At 44.4% G+C, this 24,898-nt stretch overlaps 1 protein-coding gene across 16 annotated transcripts in view; it reads left to right on the forward strand.

The window, feature by feature from the left end:
• The window catches only part of eya1 (EYA transcriptional coactivator and phosphatase 1), a 170,964-nt gene that overhangs the window by 45,046 nt on the left and 101,020 nt on the right, over positions 1–24,898 (forward strand). For 11 of the 16 annotated variants that reach the window (XM_071414116.1, XM_071414119.1, XM_071414118.1 and 8 more), the window contains 5 exons: positions 1,119–1,201; positions 2,779–3,052; positions 3,700–3,842; positions 5,791–5,874; positions 19,628–19,717. In XM_071414116.1, the coding sequence (XP_071270217.1) occupies positions 1,119–1,201; positions 2,779–3,052; positions 3,700–3,842; positions 5,791–5,874; positions 19,628–19,717 (674 nt within the window). The remainder of the gene's footprint in view (positions 1–1,118; positions 1,202–2,778; positions 3,053–3,699; positions 3,843–5,790; positions 5,875–19,627; positions 19,718–24,898) is intronic. The other 5 variants (XM_071414121.1, XM_071414122.1, XM_071414127.1 and 2 more) reach the window with 1 other exon arrangement.

The following is a 24,898-nucleotide window of genomic DNA, read 5'->3' on the forward strand; positions in this document are numbered from 1 at the left end:
ATGTTTACATTGCCAAAGCAAGTGAAGTAGATAATAAACAAAAGTGAAATAAACAACAAAAAATAAACAGTAAATATTACACTCACAGTAGTTGTAAAAGAATAAAGACATGATGTCTATATACAATGTTGTAATGATGTGCACATAGTGCAAAAGGTAAATTAAATAGTCATAAATATAGATTAATTTACAATGGTGTTTGTTCTTCGCTAGTTGCCCTTTTATTGTGGCAATAGGTCACAAATATTGCTGCTGTGATGGCGCACTGTGGTATTTCACCCAGTAGATATGGGAGTTTATCAGAATCAGATTTGTTTTTGAATTCTTTGTGGATCTGTGTAATCTGAGGGAAATATATGTCTCTAATATGGTCATACATTTGGCAGGAGGTTAGGAAGTGCAGCTCAGTTTCCACCTCATTTTGTGGGCAGGGTGCACATAGCCTGTCTTTTCTTGAGAGCCAGGTCTGCCTACGGCGGCCTTTCTCAATAGCAAGGCTATACTTACTGAGTCTGTACATAGTCAAAGCTATCCTTAAGTTTGCTCTCTCGCTCTCTCTCTCTCTCTCTCTGTCTCTCTCTGTTTCTCTCTCTTTCCCCTAGGCCCTCCCCGTTGGTTACCTGAAATCATTGTTCCACCAACATCTTTTGTTCTCTTGTTCTCTCTTGGTTTTGTTCTCTTGCTCAAAGTAACTAATATTATTGCTCTTCCGTGTTCTATTGTGCCTTGATATTTGGAGGGGTACATTATCATATATCATATATTATCATACATCATACACTATCATATATCATACACTATATCATATGTCATACATTATCATACATCATAAACTATCATATATCATACATTATCATGCAATATACATTATCATACATTATCATATTTTATACACTATCGCACACCATGCACTTTCATATATCATACATTATCATATTTCATACACTATCATGTAGCATACATTATCATACATCATACACTATCATACATCATACACTATCATACATCATACACTATCATATATCATACATTATCACATATCATAGACAATCATTGAGTTTGTAAGTGATATGTATAACTCCTAAGTGATAACCGTGTGTTTCCCTGTACCTCTCCAGGTGGCACGTTCACAACCACGTCAGGACTGTACGCAGGAAGCAACTCCCTCACAAACTCAACCGGCTTCAATAGTACACAACAGGTACTAACATATTATACTGTATTCTAGACAGGTACTAACATATTCTACTGTATTCTAGACAGGTACTAACATATTCTACTGTATTCTAGACAGGTACTAACATATTCTACTGTAATCTAGACAGGTACTAACATATTCTACTGTATTCTAGACAGGTACTAACATATTCTACTGTATTCTAGACAGGTACTAACATATTCTACTGTATTCTAGACAGGTACTAACATATTCTACTGTATTCTAGACAGGTACTAACATATTCTACTGTATTCTAGACAGGTACTAACATATTCTACTGTATTCTAGACAGGTACTAACATATTCTACTGTATTCTAGACAGGTACTAACATATTCTACTGTAATCTAGACAGGTACTAACATATTCTACTGTATTCTAGACAGGTACTAACATATTCTACTGTATTCTAGACAGGTACTAACATATTCTACTGTATTCTAGACAGGTACTAACATATTCTACTGTAATCTAGACAGGTACTAACATATTCTACTGTATTCTAGACAGGTACTAACATATTCTACTGTATTCTAGACAGGTACTAACATATTATACTGTATTCTAGACAGGTACTAACATATTATACTGTATTCTAGACAGGTAGTAACATATTCTACTGTATTCTAGACAGGTACTAACATATTCTACTGTATTCTAGCCTCCTAATACCATGATAGGCATGTTTAGTATCATTGGTTTATATTGATATGCTGTACTCTTGCTAAAATCCTGAGAACCTTGGGATGCGTCCCAAACGGTGACCTGTTCCCTATGTAGTGCACTACTTTTGACCAGAACCCGTAGGGTAGTAGTGTACTACAAAGGGAACATGTACGATACAGTCCAGTTACACTTCACAAGAATCACACGGGAATCAATCATAACGTCTGAAGTGGTGGACACAGGGATTATCCCCTTCTTCTATGGGTTATGCCAGAGGATGAGCATCCCAAATGGTACCCTGTACACTATTTACATTAGTACACTACTTTTGACCTACTTTTTGATGTAGGCAATAGGACGCTTCCCAAAAAATACCAAGACAGATCGCTGTTCAGATGTAAGACACAAGAGACATATGTTTGCATTTATGTTTTGGAATCTGCAGTGTAAAATAACAAGGGGGCATATCTCACGTTACTTACCGTCTCTCTCTCTCTCTCTCTCTCTGTACCTTTCCACTTGTTCTACCTTTCATCTCTTTCTTTCTCTCTGTCTACCTTTCCGGTCTCTCTCTCGCTCTCTCCATCGATCTCACTCTCTCTCTCTCTCTCTCTCTCTCTCTCTCTCTCTCTCTCTCTCTCTCTCTCTCTCTCTCTCTCTCTCTCTCTCTCTCTCTCTCTTGCTCTCTCTCTCTCTCTCTCTCTCTCTCTCTTGCTCTATCTCACTCTCTCTCTTGCTCTCTCTCTCTCTCACTCTCTTTCTTGCTCTCTCCCTCCCTCTCACTCTCTCTATCTCTCTCTCTCTCTCTCTCTCTCTCTCTCTCTCTCTCTCTCTCTCTCTCTCTACATCCTTACCTCTCTCTTTCCACCCCCATCCTCCCCTCTCCCCCTCCAGGACTACCCGAGCTACCCAGCGTTCGGCCAGGGCCAGTACGCCCAGTATTACAACAGTTCTCCCTACACCTCCCCTTATATGACCAGCAACAACACCAGTCCCACCACCCCCTCCACCACAGCCACCTACACCCTCCAGGAGCCCCCCCTGACCAGCCAGGCCCTCACGGACCCCCCAGCAGGTAGGCCCCAGGCCCCCCAGGCCACCCACCCTCCGTCCCCAGGATCAGACGGCTCTGGAGGGGGTGGCTATGATGCCAGGGCCACTCATTATGGTAACCATTACTGGTTTTTTAATAAAATAAACTATATTATTGTAATAAATTGTTTAGAATTTATGATAATCAACGACAATCAAAACCCTCCCTGAATTTTGTTATTGTAGAAATATTTTTGGTGATAATTTTTTAAATTGTTGTTACCCCTCCCTTTCTAAATGACCCTCTGTAACCCTCTATAAAATAGTATTATCGTATAAAATGTAACTCCAGTTCTTAGAGAGAGAATAATATATAATATTATAAATATATAATATAAATCACATTAATGCTTCTTCTGGGAATAAAGGTCTGATGACATCATCATCATCATCAAGTGAAAACTACATAAGAAGAGTTTTAACCAATCGGGTTGCAGCAGAGATGATGACACGTCCAATACTGACGTTATTCTGTCTGTCTGACCCTCTGGAAAACCTAACGACACAAAGTAGCTTGTACTGTATGCAGTGCTCGATATTTAACACACAGACACACAGACACACTTTTACAAGACAAAATGGAGCTGTCCTCTGCTCCCTCCACTCTCCTCAGTCCTGAAGGTACTGAAAATACGTCGATATCTTTTCCCGTTTCCTTCTCTTTATCTTAAACAATCACTTCTTCTTCTTCTTCTCGTTCTCCCTTCCTCCCGTTCCTTCCAGTCGAGTACAGTACCATCCACAGTCCTTCAACGCCCATTAAAGATTCAGAATCGGATCGATTGCGGCGTGCCTCGGATGGAAAGTCACGTGGCCGAGGAAGAAGGAACAACAACCCTTCACCACCGCCTGACTCTGACCTTGAGGTGTGTGTGTGTGTGTGTGTGTGTGTGTGTGTGTGTGTGTGTGTGTGTGTGTGTGTGTGTGTGTGTGTGTGTTCGCCTCACCCTGTCTGAATCACAATAGACTAATCCACCTTCCCCCAACGCCACACGGTTCACACATGAATAAAGTGTTTTATAACCTTAACTTATTATCGGTTACTGAATTGTTTGTTAACTATGAAGATATTTGAACTGTTTCGTTTGTCTTTTCAATGGGTAGTTCACCGTGTATCGATACGTAGTTTATAGTATTTTTTGTGTTCATCAACAACGAATTTAGTTCCTGCTTTTACCTAAATAGGTGGAGCTAGAGATAAGATGTGTTTCTCTGATAGATGACTGTTGAACATCATGTGTATTACTCCTCTAAAGGGGATAACCGTCTGATACTCATATGCCGTTAAACATATGGCTAACTATGTATGGGGAAATATGTGGCATATGTGAAAGTAACGTGTTATTTATTAGGTCATAAACATGTGGGTAACTAACTTTGTATATGAATGCCATAGAGATACCAGCCAATCCATATGTCAAAGTAACGTGTTAATGATGAATCATTATTAATTCATTATTATTGATAAGAGATACATTTCAGAGAGGTTAAGCCTCATTATGATGCTGACATCACAGCATGTTAACAAAGCTAGTTAATTAGTTAGTCACTATTGATTGGGTTAATGTAAAGGACAGGGGATAGAGGGAGGGAGAGATGGAGGGAGAGATGGAGGAATGGATGGAGGGATGGAGGGATGGATGGATGGAGGGAGAGATGGAGGGATGGATGGATGGAGGAATGGATGGATGGATGGATGGAGGGATGGAAAGATGGATGGAGAGATGGATGGTGGGTGAGATGGCAGGATGGATGGAGGGATGGAGGGGGGAGAGATGGATGGAAGGAAAGATGGATGGATGGAGGGATGGAGGGGGGAGAGATGGATGGAAGGAAAGATGGATGGATGGAGGGATGATGGATGGAGGAAGAGATGGATGGAGGGATGATGGATGGAGGGAGGGAGAGATGGGTGGAGGGATGATGGATGGATGTGGTTGTGACCAACAACTGTAGGTAAACGGATCTAGATCCCTGTGGTGCACCAATCCTCTCTCCCTCTTTCTCTCTGTCTCCCTCTCTCTCTCTCTCTCTGCCTCTCTCTCTACCTCTCTCTCTCTCTCTCTCTCTCTCTCTCTCTCTCTCTCTCTCTCTCTCTCTCTCCATCTCCCTCTTTCTCTCTGTCTCCCTCTCTCTCTGTCTCCCTCTCTCTCTCTCTCTCTCTCTCTCTCTCTCTCTCTCTCTCTCTCTCTCTCTCTCTCTCTCTCTCTCTCTCTCTCTCTCTCTCTCTCTCTCTCTACCCCTCTCTCTCTCCACCCCTCTCTCTCTCCACCCCTCTCTCTCTCTCTCTCTCTCTCTCTCTCTCTCTCTCTCTCTCTCTCTCTCTCTCTCTCTCTCTCTCTCTCTCTCTCTCTCTCTCTCTCTCTCTCTCTCTCTCTCTCTCTCTCTCTCCCTCTTTCTCTCTATCTCCCTCTCTCTCTCTCTCCCTCTTTCTCTCTCTCTCTCTCTCTCTCTACCCCTCTCTCTCTCCACCCCTCTCTCTCTCCCCCCCTCTCTCTCTCTCTCTCTCTCTCTCTCTCTCTCTCTCTTTCTCCCTCTTTCTCTCTCTCTCTCTCAACCCCCCTCTCTCTCTCCCTCTCTCTCTCTCTCTCTCTCTCTCTCTCTCTCTCTCTCTCTCTCCTCTCTCTCTCTCTCTCTCTCTGCTCTCTCTCTCTCTCTCTCTCTCTCTCTCTCTCTCTCTCTCTCTCTCTCTCTCTCTCTCTCTCTCTCTCTCTCTCTCTCTCTCTCTATTGACGGGGCAGATCACATTGCAGGATACAGAGTGCAACCATTGATTTTGCTTTACCCTTTTTGTTTCCCCCCCTCTCTCTCCAGAGAGTGTTCATCTGGGACTTGGATGAGACCATCATCGTTTTCCATTCCTTGCTCACAGGGTCTTACGCTAACAGATACGGCCGGGTGAGTGACATCACACTCTAGCGTCTAGCAGTATCAAAAACACACAGAGACACACACACACACACAGACACACACACACATGCATGCGCGTATGTGTTTTGAAAAGGAGCACGTCGTAGTGTGGACAGAGATATGGAGCGGAACTCAATGTACAGATAATTGTTTTATTTTTTTAATTGGCCCGATGAGGCCTGGTGGAGTATTTGTGTTGTCCTGCAGCTGTCGGACCTATGCTGCAGCAGCGGTCCAAATGGAACACTAGTCCCTACACCAGGGTTTTTCCCAGACCCCCCCCCTTGGGAAACCCTGTCCTACACTACATAGTGTGCTATGTAAGGAATATAGTTCCATTTGGGATGTGGCTTCTGTCTAGTGCAGCACCTTGACAGGGTAGGAGTAAGACTGAGAAAACTAGGTTGAAGTGCTAGGTGAGGTTTTCAGGTTATAACTAGGGGCCCAGGACAGGTTATAACTAGGGGCCCAGGACAGGTTATAACTGGGGGCCCAGGGCAGAACAGGTTATAACTAAGGGCCCAGGACAGGTTATAACTAGGGGCCCAGAACAGGTTATAACTAGGAGCCCAGGGCGGAACATGTTATTACTAGGGGACCAGGACAGGTTATAACTAGGGGCCCAGGGCAGAACAGGTTATTACTAGGGGCCCAGAACAGGTTATAACTAGGGGACCAGGACAGAACAGGTTATAACTAGGGGACCAGAACAGGTTATAACTAGGGGACCAGGACAGAACAGGTTATAACTAGGGGCCCGGGACAGAACAGGTTATTACTAGGGGACCAGGACAGGTTATAACTAGGGACCCATGGCAGAACAGGTTATTACTAGGGGCCCAGAACAGGTTATAACTAGGGGACCAGGACAGAACAGGTTATAACTAGGGGCCCAGAACAGGTTATAACTAGGGGATCAGGACAGAACAGGTTATAACTAGGGGCCCAGAACAGGTTATAACTAGGGGACCAGGACAGAACAGGTTATAACTAGGGGCCCTGAACAGGTTATAACTAGGGGACCAGGACAGAACAGGTTATAACTAGGGGCCCAGGACAGAACAGGTTATTACTAGGATACCAGGGCAGAACAGGTTATTACTAGGGGCCCAGGACAGAACAGGTTATAACTAGGGGCCCAGGACAGAACAGGTTATAACTAGGGGCCCAGAACAGGTTATTACTAGGGGCCCAGGACAGAACAGGTTATAACTAGGGGCCCAGGACAGAACAGGTTATAACTAGGGGCCCAGGACAGGTTGTAACTAGGGGACCAGGACAGAACAGGTTATAACTAGGGGACCAGGACAGAACAGGTTATAACTAGGGGCCCAGGACAGAATAGGTTATAACTAGGGGCCCAGGACAGGTTATAACTAGGGGCCCAGGACAGAACAGGTTATAACTAGGGGCCCAGGACAGAATAGGTTATAACTAGGGGCCCAGGACAGGTTATAACTAGGGGCCCAGGACAGGTTATAACCAGGGGACCAGGACAGAACAGGTTATAACTAGGGGCCCGGGACAGAACAGGTTATAACTAGGGGCCCAGGACAGAACAGGTTATAGCTAGAGGCCCAGGACAGAACAGGTTATAACTATGGGCCCAGGACAGAACAGGTTATAACTATGGGCCCAGGACAAAACAGGTTATAACTAGGGGCCCAGAACAGGTTATAACTAGGGGCCCAGGACAGAACAGGTTATTACTAGGGGCCCAGGACAGAACAGGTTATAGCTAGAGGCCCAGGACAGAACAGGTTATAACTATGGGCCCAGGACAGAACAGGTTATAACTATGGGCCCAGGACAGAACAGGTTATAACTAGGGGCCCAGGACAGAACAGGTTATAGCTAGAGGCCCAGGACAGAACAGGTTATAACTAGGGGCCCAGGACAGAACAGGTTATAACTAGGGGCCCAGGACAAAACAGGTTATAACTATGGGCCCAGGACAGAACAGGTTATAACTATGGGCCCAGGACAGGTTATAACTAGGGGACCAGGACAGAACAGGTTATAACTAGGGGCCCGGGACAGAACAGGTTATTACTAGGGGACCAGGACAGGTTATAACTAGGGACCCATGGCAGAACAGGTTATTACTAGGGGCCCAGAACAGGTTATAACTAGGGGACCAGGACAGAACAGGTTATAACTAGGGGCCCAGAACAGGTTATAACTAGGGGATCAGGACAGAACAGGTTATAACTAGGGGCCCAGAACAGGTTATAACTAGGGGACCAGGACAGAACAGGTTATAACTAGGGGCCCTGAACAGGTTATAACTAGGGGACCAGGACAGAACAGGTTATAACTAGGGGCCCAGGACAGAACAGGTTATTACTAGGATACCAGGGCAGAACAGGTTATTACTAGGGGCCCAGGACAGAACAGGTTATAACTAGGGGCCCAGGACAGAACAGGTTATAACTAGGGGCCCAGAACAGGTTATTACTAGGGGCCCAGGACAGAACAGGTTATAACTAGGGGCCCAGGACAGAACAGGTTATAACTAGGGGCCCAGGACAGGTTGTAACTAGGGGACCAGGACAGAACAGGTTATAACTAGGGGACCAGGACAGAACAGGTAATAACTAGGGGCCCAGGACAGAATAGGTTATAACTAGGGGCCCAGGACAGGTTATAACTAGGGGCCCAGGACAGAACAGGTTATAACTAGGGGCCCAGGACAGAATAGGTTATAACTAGGGGCCCAGGACAGGTTATAACTAGGGGCCCAGGACAGGTTATAACCAGGGGACCAGGACAGAACAGGTTATAACTAGGGGCCCGGGACAGAACAGGTTATAACTAGGGGCCCAGGACAGAACAGGTTATAGCTAGAGGCCCAGGACAGAACAGGTTATAACTATGGGCCCAGGACAGAACAGGTTATAACTATGGGCCCAGGACAAAACAGGTTATAACTAGGGGCCCAGAACAGGTTATAACTAGGGGCCCAGGACAGAACAGGTTATTACTAGGGGCCCAGGACAGAACAGGTTATAGCTAGAGGCCCAGGACAGAACAGGTTATAACTATGGGCCCAGGACAGAACAGGTTATAACTATGGGCCCAGGACAGAACAGGTTATAACTAGGGGCCCAGGACAGAACAGGTTATAGCTAGAGGCCCAGGACAGAACAGGTTATAACTAGGGGCCCAGGACAGAACAGGTTATAACTAGGGGCCCAGGACAAAACAGGTTATAACTATGGGCCCAGGACAGAACAGGTTATAACTATGGGCCCAGGACAGAACAGGTTATAACTATGGGCCCAGGACAAAACAGGTTATAACTATGGGCCCAGGACAGAACAGGTTATAACTATGGGCCCAGGACAGAACAGGTTATTACTAGGGGCCCAGAACAGGATATAACTAGGGGCCCAGGACAGAACAGGTTATAACTAGAGGCCCAGGACAGAACAGGTTATAACTATGGGCCCAGGACAAAACAGGTTATAACTAGGGGCCCAGAACAGGTTATAACTAGGGGCCCAGGACAGAACAGGTTATAGCTAGAGGCCCAGGACAGAACAGGTTATAACTAGGGGCCCAGGACAGGTTATAACTAGGGGACCAGGACAGAACAGGTTATAGCTAGGGGCCCAGGACAGGTTATAACTAGGGGCCCAGGACAGAACAGGTTATAACTATGGGCCCAGGACAGAACAGGTTATAACTAGGGGCCCAGGACAGAACAGGTTATAACTATGGGCCCAGGACAAAACAGGTTATAACTATGGGCCCAGGACAGAACAGGTTATAACTATGGGCCCAGGACAGAACAGGTTATAACTATGGGCCCAGGACAAAACAGGTTATAACTATGGTCCCAGGACAGAACAGGTTATAACTATGGGCCCAGGACAGAACAGGTTATTACTAGGGGCCCAGAACAGGTTATAACTAGGGGCCCAGGACAGAACAGGTTATAACTAGAGGCCCAGGACAGAACAGGTTATAACTATGGGCCCAGGACAAAACAGGTTATAACTAGGGGCCCAGAACAGGTTATAACTAGGGGCCCAGGACAGAACAGGTTATAGCTAGAGGCCCAGGACAGAACAGGTTATAACTAGGGGCCCAGGACAGAACAGGTTATAACTAGGGGACCAGGACAGAACAGGTTATAACTAGGGGCCCAGGACAGAACAGGTTATAACTAGAGGCCCAGGACAGAACAGGTTATAACTAGGGGCCCAGGACAGAACAGGTTATAACTAGGGGCCCAGGACAGAACAGGTTATAACTAGGGGCCCAGAACAGGTTATAACTAGGGGCCCAGAACAGGTTATAACTAGGGGCCCAGAACAGGTTATAACTAAGGGCCCAGGACAGAACAGGTTATAACTCGGGGACCAGGACAGAACAGGTTATAACTAGGGGCCCAGGACAGAACAGGTTATTACTAGGGGCCCAGAACAGGTTATAACTAGGGGACCAGGACAGAACAGGTTATAACTAGGGGCCCAGAACAGGTTATAACTAGGGGCCCAGGACAGAACAGGTTATAGCTAGAGGCCCAGGACAGAACAGGTTATAACTAGGGGCCCAGGACAGAACAGGTTATAGCTAGGGGCCCAGGACAGAACAGGTTATAACTAGGGGCCCAGGACAGAACAGGTTATAACTAGGGGCCCAGGACAGGTTATAACTAGGGGCCCAGGACAGAACAGATTATAACTAGGGGCCCAGGACAGGTTATAACTAGGGGCCCAGGACAGAACAGATTATAACTAGGGGCCCAGGACAGGTTATAACTAGGGGCCCAGGACAGGACAGGTTATAACTCGGGGACCAGGACAGAACAGGTTATAACTAGGGGCCCAGGACAGAACAGGTTATTACTAGGGGCCCAGAACAGGTTATAACTAGGGGCCCAGGACAGAACAGGTTATAGCTAGAGGCCCAGGACAGAACAGGTTATAACTAGGGGCCCAGGACAGAACAGGTTATAGCTAGGGGCCCAGGACAGAACAGGTTATAACTAGGGGCCCAGGACAGAACAGGTTATAACTAGGGGCCCAGGACCGAACAGGTTATAACTAGGGGCCCAGGACAGGTTATAACTAGGGGCCCAGGACAGAACAGATTATAACTAGGGGCCCAGGACAGGTTATAACTAGGGGCCCAGGACAGGACAGGTTATAACTAGGGGCCCAGGACAGAACAGGTTATAACTAGGGGCCCAGGACAGGTTATAACTAGGGGCCCAGAACAGGTTATAACTAGGGGCCCAGGACAGAACAGGTTATAACTAGGGGCCCAGGACAGGTTATAACTAGGGGCCCAGGACAGGACAGGTTATAACTAGGGGCCCAGGACAGAACAGGTTATAACTAGGGGCCCAGGACAGGTTATAACTAGGGGCCCAGGACAGAACAGGTTATAACTAGGGGCCCAGGACAGAATAGGTTATAACTAGGGGCCCAGGACAGGTTATAACTAGGGGCCCAGGACAGGTTATAACCAGGGGACCAGGACAGAACAGGTTATAACTAGGGGCCCGGGACAGAACAGGTTATAACTAGGGGCCCAGGACAGAACAGGTTATAGCTAGAGGCCCAGGACAGAACAGGTTATAACTATGGGCCCAGGACAGAACAGGTTATAACTATGGGCCCAGGACAAAACAGGTTATAACTAGGGGCCCAGAACAGGTTATAACTAGGGGCCCAGGACAGAACAGGTTATTACTAGGGGCCCAGGACAGAACAGGTTATAGCTAGAGGCCCAGGACAGAACAGGTTATAACTATGGGCCCAGGACAGAACAGGTTATAACTATGGGCCCAGGACAGAACAGGTTATAACTAGGGGCCCAGGACAGAACAGGTTATAACTAGGGGCCCAGGACAGAACAGGTTATTACTAGGGGCCCAGGACAGAACAGGTTATAACTAGAGGCCCAGGACAGAACAGGTTATAACTAGGGGCCCAGGACAGAACAGGTTATAACTAGGGGCCCAGGACAGAACAGGTTATAACTATGGGCCCAGGACAGAACAGGTTATAACTATGGGCCCAGGACAAAACAGGTTATAACTATGGGCCCAGGACAGAACAGGTTATAACTATGGGCCCAGGACAGAACAGGTTATAACTATGGGCCCAGGACAGAACAGGTTATAGCTAGAGGCCCAGGACAGAACAGGTTATTACTAGGGGCCCAGGACAGAACAGGTTATAGCTAGACGCCCAGGACAGAACAGGTTATAACTAGGGGCCCAGGACAGAACAGGTTATTACTAGGGGCCCAGAACAGGTTATAACTAGGGGCCCAGGACAGAACAGGTTATAACTAGAGGCCCAGGACAGAACAGGTTATAACTATGGGCCCAGGACAAAACAGGTTATAACTAGGGGCCCAGAACAGGTTATAACTAGGGGCCCAGGACAGAACAGGTTATAGCTAGAGGCCCAGGACAGAACAGGTTATAGCTAGAGGCCCAGGACAGAACAGGTTATAGCTAGAGGCCCAGAACAGGTTATAACTAGGGGCCCAGGACAGAACAGGTTATAACTAGGGGCCCAGGACAGAACAGGTTATAACTAGGGGCCCAGGACAGAACAGGTTATAACTAGGGGCCCAGGACAGAACAGGTTATAGCTAGAGGCCCAGGACAGAACAGGTTATAACTAGGGGCCCAGGACAGAACAGGTTATAACTAGAGGCCCAGGACAGAACAGGTTATAACTAGGGGCCCAGGACAGAACAGGTTATAACTAGGGGCCCAGGACAGAACAGGTTATAACTAGGGGCCCAGAACAGGTTATAACTAGGGGCCCAGAACAGGTTATAACTAGGGGCCCAGAACAGGTTATAACTAAGGGCCCAGGACAGAACAGGTTATAACTCGGGGACCAGGACAGAACAGGTTATAACTAGGGGCCCAGGACAGAACAGGTTATTACTAGGGGCCCAGAACAGGTTATAACTAGGGGACCAGGACAGAACAGGTTATAACTAGGGGCCCAGAACAGGTTATAACTAGGGGCCCAGGACAGAACAGGTTATAGCTAGAGGCCCAGGACAGAACAGGTTATAACTAGGGGCCCAGGACAGAACAGGTTATAACTAGGGGCCCAGGACAGAACAGGTTATAACTAGGGGCCCAGGACAGAACAGGTTATAACTAGGGGCCCAGGACAGAACAGGTTATAACTAGGGGCCCAGGACAGGTTATAACTAGGGGCCCAGGACAGAACAGGTTATAACTAGGGCCCAGGACAGGTTATAACTAGGGGCCCAGGACAGGACAGGTTATAACTAGGGGCCCAGGACAGAACAGGTTATAACTAGGGGCCCAGGACAGGTTATAACTAGGGGCCCAGAACAGGTTATAACTAGGGGCCCAGGACAGAACAGGTTATAACTAGGGGCCCAGGACAGGTTATAACTAGGGGCCCAGGACAGAACAGGTTATAACTAGGGGCCCAGGACAGGTTATAACTAGGGGCCCAGGACAGGTTATAACTAGGGGCCCAGGACAGAACAGCTGTACTATGGACTCATCATCAGTGTACATTTCTCCTTCAGAAAGACACATTGTTGTTGAATGAATTGCTCCTCCATCCACCTGTTTTCATGGATCCATTTCCCGGGAGAAGCCTGGCCACCCGTTGTAATTAGCTTTAACTTGATAGGAACGTCTGTCTGGAGAGAGGACAGGACTAGACTGGTGCGTTTCTTATTCCTTGCCCTCTCCTGCAGTCAAATGAACTGGTGGCCTCATGGGTGGAATTTTATTCATATTTTTCATAATTAATCCACATGATCAAAATTAAAAAGCCAAAAATCCGGTGTTTCTATGTCAAACAGTTTTGTTATATTTCAGTCTTCTGTGATGTATATAAAATGTATTATTGGGATGTGAACTCAACATGTAATAGTTGTAAACATGGTACAGGTGCCTTCTTTATTCAAGCCCATAATCATGTGTGTGAGGTGGATACTTTAGTTTCAAAGTAGATTTTGTTTCAGATTACCCAGAATCGCTCTGTGTGACCCTGATTTAGCCCACTGCAGTAAAAAAAGGCTAAAAGTCTAAGACTTAATTGTCAAAGAGTAAATCCCTGAAATCTAACAGTAAAATCATATGATCAATTTAATAAGGTTGTTTTTATCAGTAGTAGACAATTGTTCATATATCAAATGAAGTTTCTGCTTTGAATATCGCTCTATCGTTGTATTTGCAGAGATATTTAGTTCACAGTGGGCATGGCTATGGTCTACATATAAAGAAGACACTGTACTGTAAGTTGTTCTTAATAAATTGTCGTCTCTAAATGTAAGCTTTCAAAACAAACCGTTTGGGAAATATATCTCCAAAGTGATATCATTGGTTTTATATAACTCTCCATACGAACATTAGCTATACTACTGTATACAGTATATACCCATTTTAATTATATCTTTATTATGACAACGGCAATCATCTTAGTTCAAATGTAAAAAAAATAAGAATAAAAAAAATGCTTCATCCGTCCATCCACCTAAATATCTCCACGTCTATTTGTTTGTATAAAATTATACCCGGCTTCTTGGTTCGTATTATGTCTAAGAATTCCCATCTTTCGTCAGGGTTTGTTTTCGGGGTTTGTTTTCGGGGTTTGTTTTTGGTTTGGTTGGAGTTCTTCTCCTCTGTTCTCTTCTTAAAGTCAGAAGATGACATATTGGTTCTCATGGGTCAGAGAGTGTGCATGGCTCATGGCCGCGCTCTGGGACTTTGTTCTGCTATGAGGGCGGATACATCCCAAATGGCAACCCGTGCCCTAGCTAGTGCACTACTTTTGACCAGACCTCTGGTATAGGAAAATAGGGTGCCATTTGGAACGTAGATGGGGTGTTTGAAGGGGGCACTGTTTTGTTTTGGGGGTGAAAGAGGGCTGCCCCGTGACCTAAGATGTTTATTTACTTTATCCTTAGCCGTGCATGCTGGGTAAAGAGAGAGCGGCTTAGGGAGCCGAGGGAACACACACACGCACACACACACACACACACACACACACACACACACACACACACACACACACACACACACACACACACACACTCTGGGACGCTGTGGTGCCTCTCTGAAACAGGAAACAATGCTGACTCCGTAAGGACCTTCCACTCTTAGTCAATCAAGGATCTGACACACCTCTCTACCTCTCTACCTCTCTCTCTCTGTCTCTCTCTATCTCTCTCCTCCTCTCTCTCTACCTCTCTCTCTCTCTCTCTCTCTCTCTGCCTCTCTCTCTACCTCTCTCTCTCTCTCTCTCTCTCTCTCTCTCTCTCTCTCTCTCTCTCTCTCTCTCTCTCTCTCTCTCTACCTCTCTCTCTCTCTCTCTCTCTCTCTGTCTCTCTCTCTCTCTCTCTCTCTCTCTCTCTCTCTCTCTCTCTCTCTCTCTCTCTCTCTCTCTACCTCTCTCTCTACCTCTCTCTCTCTCTCTCTCTTTCGCTGTCTTTGTCTTTCTGTCTCTCTCTCTTTCTTCCTCTTTCACTTTCTCCCTCTCTGTTTCTCTCTGTTTTGTTATTAATATAATCAAATCTCACAAAGGGAAATAATAGAAAGTAATCATAGATGTATAGACTAGCTGTAAACTACCACATCATAGATGATAGATCTGTAAAAACTACATGTGAACTACCTAACAACATAAGGCAAGGCAGATCCATTCTCCAACCCACCCCTTATACTATCATCTGAGTGGCATAGACAAATCGTTTCCCCTCTTTCCCCTAGCTGTTGAGCCTATAAATAGAGACACACACACACACACACACACACACACACACACACACACACACACACACACACACACACACACACACACACACACACACACACACACACACACACACACACACACACACTGCTGTGCTTATCAGTTCTCCTAATTGGCATCAAGGCAGCTCTGGCCCATGAAACTGATGTCTGAGGCCATCTGTGGATGGGGTACAGCTTTAAGGGGATAGGGTGTGGGGTCGAGGGGGGGTTAGGTGGGGGTTGGGGGGACTTGGCGCCCCTGTTGATAGTTCTGACGACCAGGGACAGGTGGTGTAATGGGGCTGCGGCTGTAGCAGTGACAACAGTGGGTCTCCTGGCCTGTCTTAACTCCCTCGCCTCGCTGACTGACTGACTGTTTAGGTTTAATTGGAGAGGATTCACTGGCCCCGGCCCGGACGGAGAGAGAAGCACTTTACCCCCACCCTATTTTCCCACCAACGTCCCCTGTCCATTTGTGAGACTAAATCACTTCAACTATTCCAGAGGTGGAAGAGAAAGGGAATGAGGGAGGAGGGGAGGGGACACAGACTAATTATTTTTTGATGAATTCTGACTGAAAGATTGATTCGAACTGGGGGGTTTGGAAAGAAAAAAAAAGATAGCCACCCAAAGAGTGGAGAACATTAAGTTCTTCTTGTGTGGTTTCAGTGAAGACATTACCGTTGTGGGGCGTTGTGATGCATTGTGGGGTGTGACAGGTAATCAGTGCAAAGCTCAGGTGTGTCTTTAGGTGGTTTAACTCTTTAATCCCTCCCTCTGGTCCTCACACGCAAGAACACACACGCACACGCACACACACACACACACACACACACACACACACACACACACACACACACACACACACACACACACACACACACACACACACACACACACACACACACACACACACACACACACACTGGTCTCGTAGCATTCGGCTGGTAAGCCTGCAACACACAGAGACCTTCCCACAACTAGCTATAGTGTCTGTGCCGTAGTTACTGCTGATTAGAAATGGAAGACTTTAAACAATAGAATAAAATACATTATGAAGTAATTGATTTCTGTGTTACAGTACATCAAGTTTACAATGTAACCAAGCTTCGAGTAAGACACGGAAATACTATTATTAAAGAAAGAGCAAGAGAGAGAGAGAGACTTAAAGGAATATACGATTTCTCTGTGGCTTTTTGCCAAGATACTGGTGAAATGTAGAAAATGATTTATGTATTTTAGGCGACGTATTCAGTGAAAAGTAAACCGTGCGACGACGTTTTCACCGAGGCGTTGTCCACTAGTGGATTAAGACACGGATAAACACCATGATGCAACCGTATCGTCAGAAACAGACGCAGCTTTGAGAAAGACTGATTTAAGGTTGAAAAGCATTGACTTTTTAAATTAATACTGTAGGACAGCACCTACTGTTATATATTAGAATCATATATATTGATCCTTCTGGGAAACACTATCATCTTTTCTCTTTTTTGTGATAATGCATTTTTCCTCAATTTGTCTGGAGATGCTTTGCATTCGTTTCTGTCTGGTTTGAAAGGGGGAAAAAGCCCATTGTCACTGGTTCATTAACTATTTAGAGCCCGGGTCTCTCTTCTCTCCGTATTATCTTACAGACAGACAGGGCCGTCCATATCACCGTTACAGACAATATTACATTACAGAGGCGGAAAGAGGAGGGGGGGGGGGGGGGGAAACACAATTTAGAATTAAGTGAAAAATTGCAATTATGTCTAAGATGTGGTGTATCAATATTATTTTGGCTTGAGAAGCACTCAGCTAGTATTAAAATGTATTTTTGAGGATAGAGGTATTCTTTTTTTTGTGCCTCATTATCTTGATTACAAAAATAACACAATTAAATGATCGCAATTTATTTTGGGTAATTGTAAGATCAAATAACTATTCACATTATGTTAAGTTCTTCCAATGGTTTAGAAGGGAAACTTCAGGGGTGGGGTGGGGGGGGGGGCAGTTGGTTGAAGTGTGTGTGTGTGTGTGTGTGTGTGTGTGTGTGTGTGTGTGTGTGTGTGTGTGTGTGTGTGTGTGTGTGTGTGTGTGTGTGTGTGTGTGTGTGTGTGTGTGTGTGTGTGTGTGTGTTTGCGCGTGCGTGTGTGCGCGCGCGCCTGTGCTTTACTGCAGCCAGCTAGATGACGCATCAACACAAGTATGTTTAGAATGGAGTATTTACGATAAGGTTACGACCCTGTCCTCGTCTATATCGCTCACCCCGCATCTAAGACGAGTTGCGCTGTTACTACATTAATGAAACTCTCCCTCCTCTCTGCCTGGCTGTTCCGGAGGTTATTCTAGTCCCTCTTTAAGGTCGTAAAACAAAAGCAGAACTTTCTTTTAAATCTCTAGAATTTCTTCTTCTCTTTATGGGGTCGTAGTGTTCTGGAATTTAGGAGAATTCCAATGGTGTTAAAGTGTCGATATTTGACGAGACGAATCATCGTCAATCATCATTAAATGCTATGCATGTTCAGAAATGTTGGTAAATTAGGTTTTATTGTTTAAAGAAATTATGAAAGAGATTGGTGTGTTTTTTTAAAATATCTAATTATGGCATGGGGTTGTTCAATGACAGACATGTATTTGTTTAAAATCTTATCATTTTATGGTTTCATTTCAGAGAGAAAAATAATTATGTTTTGTAGCTAAATGCTATGTGTGGTATTTAGGTTCCTGAGTGGCGCAGCGGTCTAAGGCACTGAGCGGGAGTTCCATAGGGCGGCGCACATTTGGCCCAGCGTCGTCCGGGTTAGGGGAGGATTTGGCCGGGGCAGGCTGTCATTGTAAAATAAGAATCTGTTCTTAACTGACTTGCCTAGTTAAATAAAGGTAAAATAAAATAAATTAAAACATATATCTGCCTCATTCTCAGGTAAATAAGTAGTACTGCTAGGTTTCACACCGTCCAGTGTAATAAAAAACTACATTTTGAATAAATATCTGTACAAATGATGCGTTTGTGAAATCAATATTTAAAAAATAATAATAATAATAATATCTTAATTCAGTAATATGTGATCTGTATGTAAAACATTTACATTGGACATTTTAGTCATTTAGCAGATGCTCTTATACAGAGTTAATTACAGTAATCATCTTCAGGTAGCTAGGAGAGACAACCACATATCACAGGCAAATATACAGGATAAAATATACAGGATAAAATATACAGGATAAAATATACAGGATAAAATATACAGGATGAAATATACAGGATAAAATATACAGGGTGAAATATACAGGATGAAATATACAGGATAAAATATACAGGATCAAATATACAGGATAAAATATACAGGATCAAATATACAGGATCAAATATACAGGATAAAATATACAGGATCAAATATACAGGATCAAATATACAGGATCAAATATACAGGATCAAATATACAGGATCAAATATACAGGATCGGAACATCCCATTCCATCAAAACAATGGATATATTGTGTTTTGCAAAAAAACTAATGTTCATAAAATCTATTAATTAAAAAATCTGGAAATAGTCATATTTGACACACACATGAAGGTACCTATGATAATTTCTGATGAGAAAACACAAATATCAAGAAATGTGTTGACATCTCATTTTGTATATAAACCTTTCGGTTATTAATGATCATTTATAAAATCAACATGTAATGCTCAGTAACTGTTGGCGCGCGTGTTTCTTTTGGTTTCTGTTGTATGTTTAATATACAGTCGGATAGGCTAGTACTTCATTCATCCCAAAAGGAGAAGCGTGTTGCACCGGTCAACGTACAACACCAATGATTACACAAAGAACACAACAAGGACACACACAGACACACAAAACAAAAAAGCAGCACGTCATCAATGCGTCAATCTATTTTATTTACAAGTAGCTGTCTGATTGCATATTTGATGATCCTTTGTATCTATTGTGTTATTTGACATGATATTTTGATACTATGTTCCAGGATCCCCCGACGTCTGTGTCACTAGGACTGAGGATGGAAGAGATGATCTTCAATTTGGCAGACACGCACTTATTCTTCAACGACTTGGAGGTACGTGGCAGAGTCCCTTTTTATTCTATACCTCTGAGCGTTTTGTCCCCTTCTCTTCTTCTCTCTTCCTTCAAAACCCCTCAGACGCATATCTTTTTCCAGAGAACTGACCTATAAGGGGACCTGGTCTCTCTCTCTCTCTGCACACATCCACGCACACACACCTCCCTCTCCTCCTCCTCCTCCCTCTCCTCCTCCCTCTCCTCTCCTCCCCTTCCTCCTCCTCCTCCTCCCCTTCCTCCTCCTTCTCCTCCTCCTCCATCTACTCCTCCTCCTCCTCTTATACCTAGATGAGTTTAGCAGTTGTTTTCTTTGCTGTAATATTTAAGAACGGTTCTGAGATGGAGTCACAACATGATTATATACATTACATTACCAGCTACAGACCAGGTCCATCAGTAGTGTAGACATTACATTACCAGCTACAGACCAGGTCCATCAGTAGTGTAGACATTACATTACATTACCAGCTACAGACCAGGTCCATCAGTAGTGTAGACATGACATTACATTACCAGCTACAGACCAGGTCCATCAGTAGTGTAGACATCACATTACATTACCAGCTACAGACCAGGTCCATCAGTAGTGTAGACATTACATTACCAGCTACAGACCAGGTCCATCAGTAGTGTAGACATTACATTACCAGCTACAGACCAGGTCCATCAGTAGTGTAGACATTACATTACATTACCAGCTACAGACCAGGTCCATCAGTAGTGTAGACATTACATTACATTACCAGCTACAGACCAGGTCCATCAGTAGTGTAGACATGACATTACATTACCAGCTACAGACCAGGTCCATCAGTAGTGTAGACATTACATTACCAGCTACAGACCAGGTCCATCAGTAGTGTAGACATTACATTACATTACCAGCTACAGACCAGGTCCATCAGTAGTGTAGACATGACATTACATTACCAGCTACAGACCAGGTCCATCAGTAGTGTAGACATCACATTACATTACCAGCTACAGACCAGGTCCATCAGTAGTGTAGACATTACATTACCAGCTACAGACCAGGTCCATCAGTAGTGTAGACATTACATTACCAGCTACAGACCAGGTCCATCAGTAGTGTAGACATTACATTACATTACCAGCTACAGACCAGGTCCATCAGTAGTATAGACATTACATTACCAGCTACAGACCAGGTCCATCAGTAGTGTAGACATTACATTACATTACCAGCTACAGACCAGGTCCATCAGTAGTGTAGACATGACATTACATTACCAGCTACAGACCAGGTCCATCAGTAGTGTAGACATGACATTACATTACCAGCTACAGACCAGGTCCATCAGTAGTGTAGACATTACATTACATTACCAACTACAGACCAGGTCCATCAGTAGTGTAGATATTACATTACATTACCAGCTACAGACCAGGTCCATCAGTAGTGTAGACATTACATTACATTACCAGCTACAGACCAGGTCCATCAGTAGTGTAGACATTACATTACATGACCAGCTACAGACCAGGTCCATCAGTAGTGTAGACATTACATTACATTACCAGCTACAGACCAGGTCCATCAGCAGTGTAGACATTACATTACCAGCTACAGACCAGGTCCATCAGTAGTGGAGACATTACATTACCAGCTACAGACCAGGTCCATCAGTAGTGTAGACATTACCAGCTACAGACCAGGTCCATCAGCAGTGTAGACATTACATTACATTACATTACCAACTACAGACCAGGTCCATCAGTAGTGTAGATATTACATTACATTACCAGCTACAGACCAGGTCCATCAGTAGTGTAGACATTACATTACATTACCAGCTACAGACCAGGTCCATCAGTAGTGTAGACATTACATTACATTACCAGCTACAGACCAGGTCCATCAGTAGTGTAGACATTACATTACATTACCAACTACAGACCAGGTCCATCAGTAGTGTAGATATTACATTACATTACCAGCTACAGACCAGGTCCATCAGTAGTGTAGACATTACATTACATTACCAGCTACAGACCAGGTCCATCAGTAGTGTAGACATTACATTACATTACCAGCTACAGACCAGGTCCATCAGTAGTGTAGACATTACATTACATTACCAACTACAGACCAGGTCCATCAGTAGTGTAGATATTACATTACATTACCAGCTACAGACCAGGTCCATCAGTAGTGTAGACATTACATTACATTACCAGCTACAGACCAGGTCCATCAGTAGTGTAGACATTACATTACATGACCAGCTACAGACCAGGTCCATCAGTAGTGTAGACATTACATTACATTACCAGCTACAGACCAGGTCCATCAGCAGTGTAGACATTACATTACCAGCTACAGACCAGGTCCATCAGTAGTGTAGACATTACATTACCAGCTACAGACCAGGTCCATCAGTAGTGTAGACATTACCAGCTACAGACCAGGTCCATCAGCAGTGTAGACATTACATTACATTACATTACCAACTACAGACCAGGTCCATCAGTAGTGTAGATATTACATTACATTACCAGCTACAGACCAGGTCCATCAGTAGTGTAGACATTACATTACATTACCAGCTACAGACCAGGTCCATCAGTAGTGTAGACATTACATTACATTACCAGCTACAGACCAGGTCCATCAGTAGTGTAGACATTACATTACATTACCAGCTACCGACCAGGTCCATCAGCAGTGTAGACATTACATTACCAGCTACAGACCAGGTCCATCAGTAGTGTAGACATTACATTACCAGCTACAGACCAGGTCCATCAGTAGTGTAGACATTACCAGCTACAGACCAGGTCCATCAGCAGTGTAGACATTACATTACATTACATTACCAACTACAGGCCAGGTCCATCAGTAGTGTAGATATTACATTACATTACCAGCTACAGACCAGGTCCATCAGTAGTGTAGACATTACATTACATTACCAGCTACAGACCAGGTCCATCAGTAGTGTAGACATTACATTACATTACCAGCTACAGACCAGGTCCATCAGTAGTGTAGACATTACATTACATTACCAGCTACAGACCAGGTCCATCAGTAGTGTAGACATTACATTACCAGCTACAGACCAGGTCCATCAGTAGTGTAGACATTACCAGCTACAGACCAGGTCCATCAGCAGTGTAGACATTACATTACATTACATTACCAGCTACAGACCAGGTCCATCAGTAGTGTAGACATTACATTACCAGCTACAGACCAGGTCCATCAGTAGTGTAGACATTACATTACATTACCAGCTACAGACCAGGTCCATCAGTAGTGTAGACATTACATTACCAGCTACAGACCAGGTCCATCAGTAGTGTAGACATTACATTACATTACAAGCTACAGACCAGGTCCATCAGTAGTGTAGACATTATATTACCAGCTACAGACCAGGTCCATCAGTAGTGTAGACATTACATTACATTACCAGCTACAGACCAGGTCCATCAGCAGTGTAGACATTACATTACCAGCTACAGACCAGGTCCATCAGTAGTGTAGACATTACATTACCAGCTACAGACCAGGTCCATCAGTAGTGTAGACATTACCAGCTACAGACCAGGTCCATCAGCAGTGTAGACATTACATTACATTACATTACCAACTACAGACCAGGTCCATCAGTAGTGTAGATATTACATTACATTACCAGCTACAGACCAGGTCCATCAGTAGTGTAGACATTACATTACATTACCAGCTACAGACCAGGTCCATCAGTAGTGTAGACATTACATTACATTACCAGCTACAGACCAGGTCCATCAGTAGTGTAGACATTACATTACATTACCAACTACAGACCAGGTCCATCAGTAGTGTAGATATTACATTACATTACCAGCTACAGACCAGGTCCATCAGTAGTGTAGACATTACATTACATTACCAGCTACAGACCAGGTCCATCAGTAGTGTAGACATTACATTACATTACCAGCTACAGACCAGGTCCATCAGTAGTGTAGACATTACATTACATTACCAACTACAGACCAGGTCCATCAGTAGTGTAGATATTACATTACATTACCAGCTACAGACCAGGTCCATCAGTAGTGTAGACATTACATTACATTACCAGCTACAGACCAGGTCCATCAGTAGTGTAGACATTACATTACATGACCAGCTACAGACCAGGTCCATCAGTAGTGTAGACATTACATTACATTACCAGCTACAGACCAGGTCCATCAGCAGTGTAGACATTACATTACCAGCTACAGACCAGGTCCATCAGTAGTGTAGACATTACATTACCAGCTACAGACCAGGTCCATCAGTAGTGTAGACATTACCAGCTACAGACCAGGTCCATCAGCAGTGTAGACATTACATTACATTACATTACCAACTACAGACCAGGTCCATCAGTAGTGTAGATATTACATTACATTACCAGCCACAGACCAGGTCCATCAGTAGTGTAGACATTACATTACATTACCAGATACAGACCAGGTCCATCAGTAGTGTAGACATTACATTACATTACCAGCTACAGACCAGGTCCATCAGTAGTGTAGACATTACATTACATTACCAGCTACAGACCAGGTCCATCAGCAGTGTAGACATTACATTACCAGCTACAGACCAGGTCCATCAGTAGTGTAGACATTACATTACCAGCTACAGACCAGGTCCATCAGTAGTGTAGACATTACCAGCTACAGACCAGGTCCATCAGCAGTGTAGACATTACATTACAAACTACAGACCAGGTCCATCAGTAGTGTAGATATTACATTACATTACCAGCTACAGACCAGGTCCATCAGTAGTGTAGACATTACATTACATTACCAGCTACAGACCAGGTCCATCAGTAGTGTAGACATTACATTACATTACATTACCAGCTACAGACCAGGTCCATCAGTAGTGTAGACATTACATTACATTACCAGCTACAGACCAGGTCCATCAGTAGTGTAGACATTACATTACCAGCTACAGACCAGGTCAGTCAGTAGTGTAGACATTACCAGCTACAGACCAGGTCCATCAGCAGTGTAGACATTACATTACATTACATTACCAGCTACAGACCAGGTCCATCAGTAGTGTAGACATTACATTACCAGCTACAGACCAGGTCCATCAGTAGTGTAGACATTACATTACATTACAAGCTACAGACCAGGTCCATCAGTAGTGTAG

Source organism: Salvelinus alpinus, chromosome 8 (assembly GCF_045679555.1).
Source record: "Salvelinus alpinus chromosome 8, SLU_Salpinus.1, whole genome shotgun sequence".
Lineage (NCBI taxonomy): Eukaryota > Metazoa > Chordata > Actinopteri > Salmoniformes > Salmonidae > Salvelinus > Salvelinus alpinus.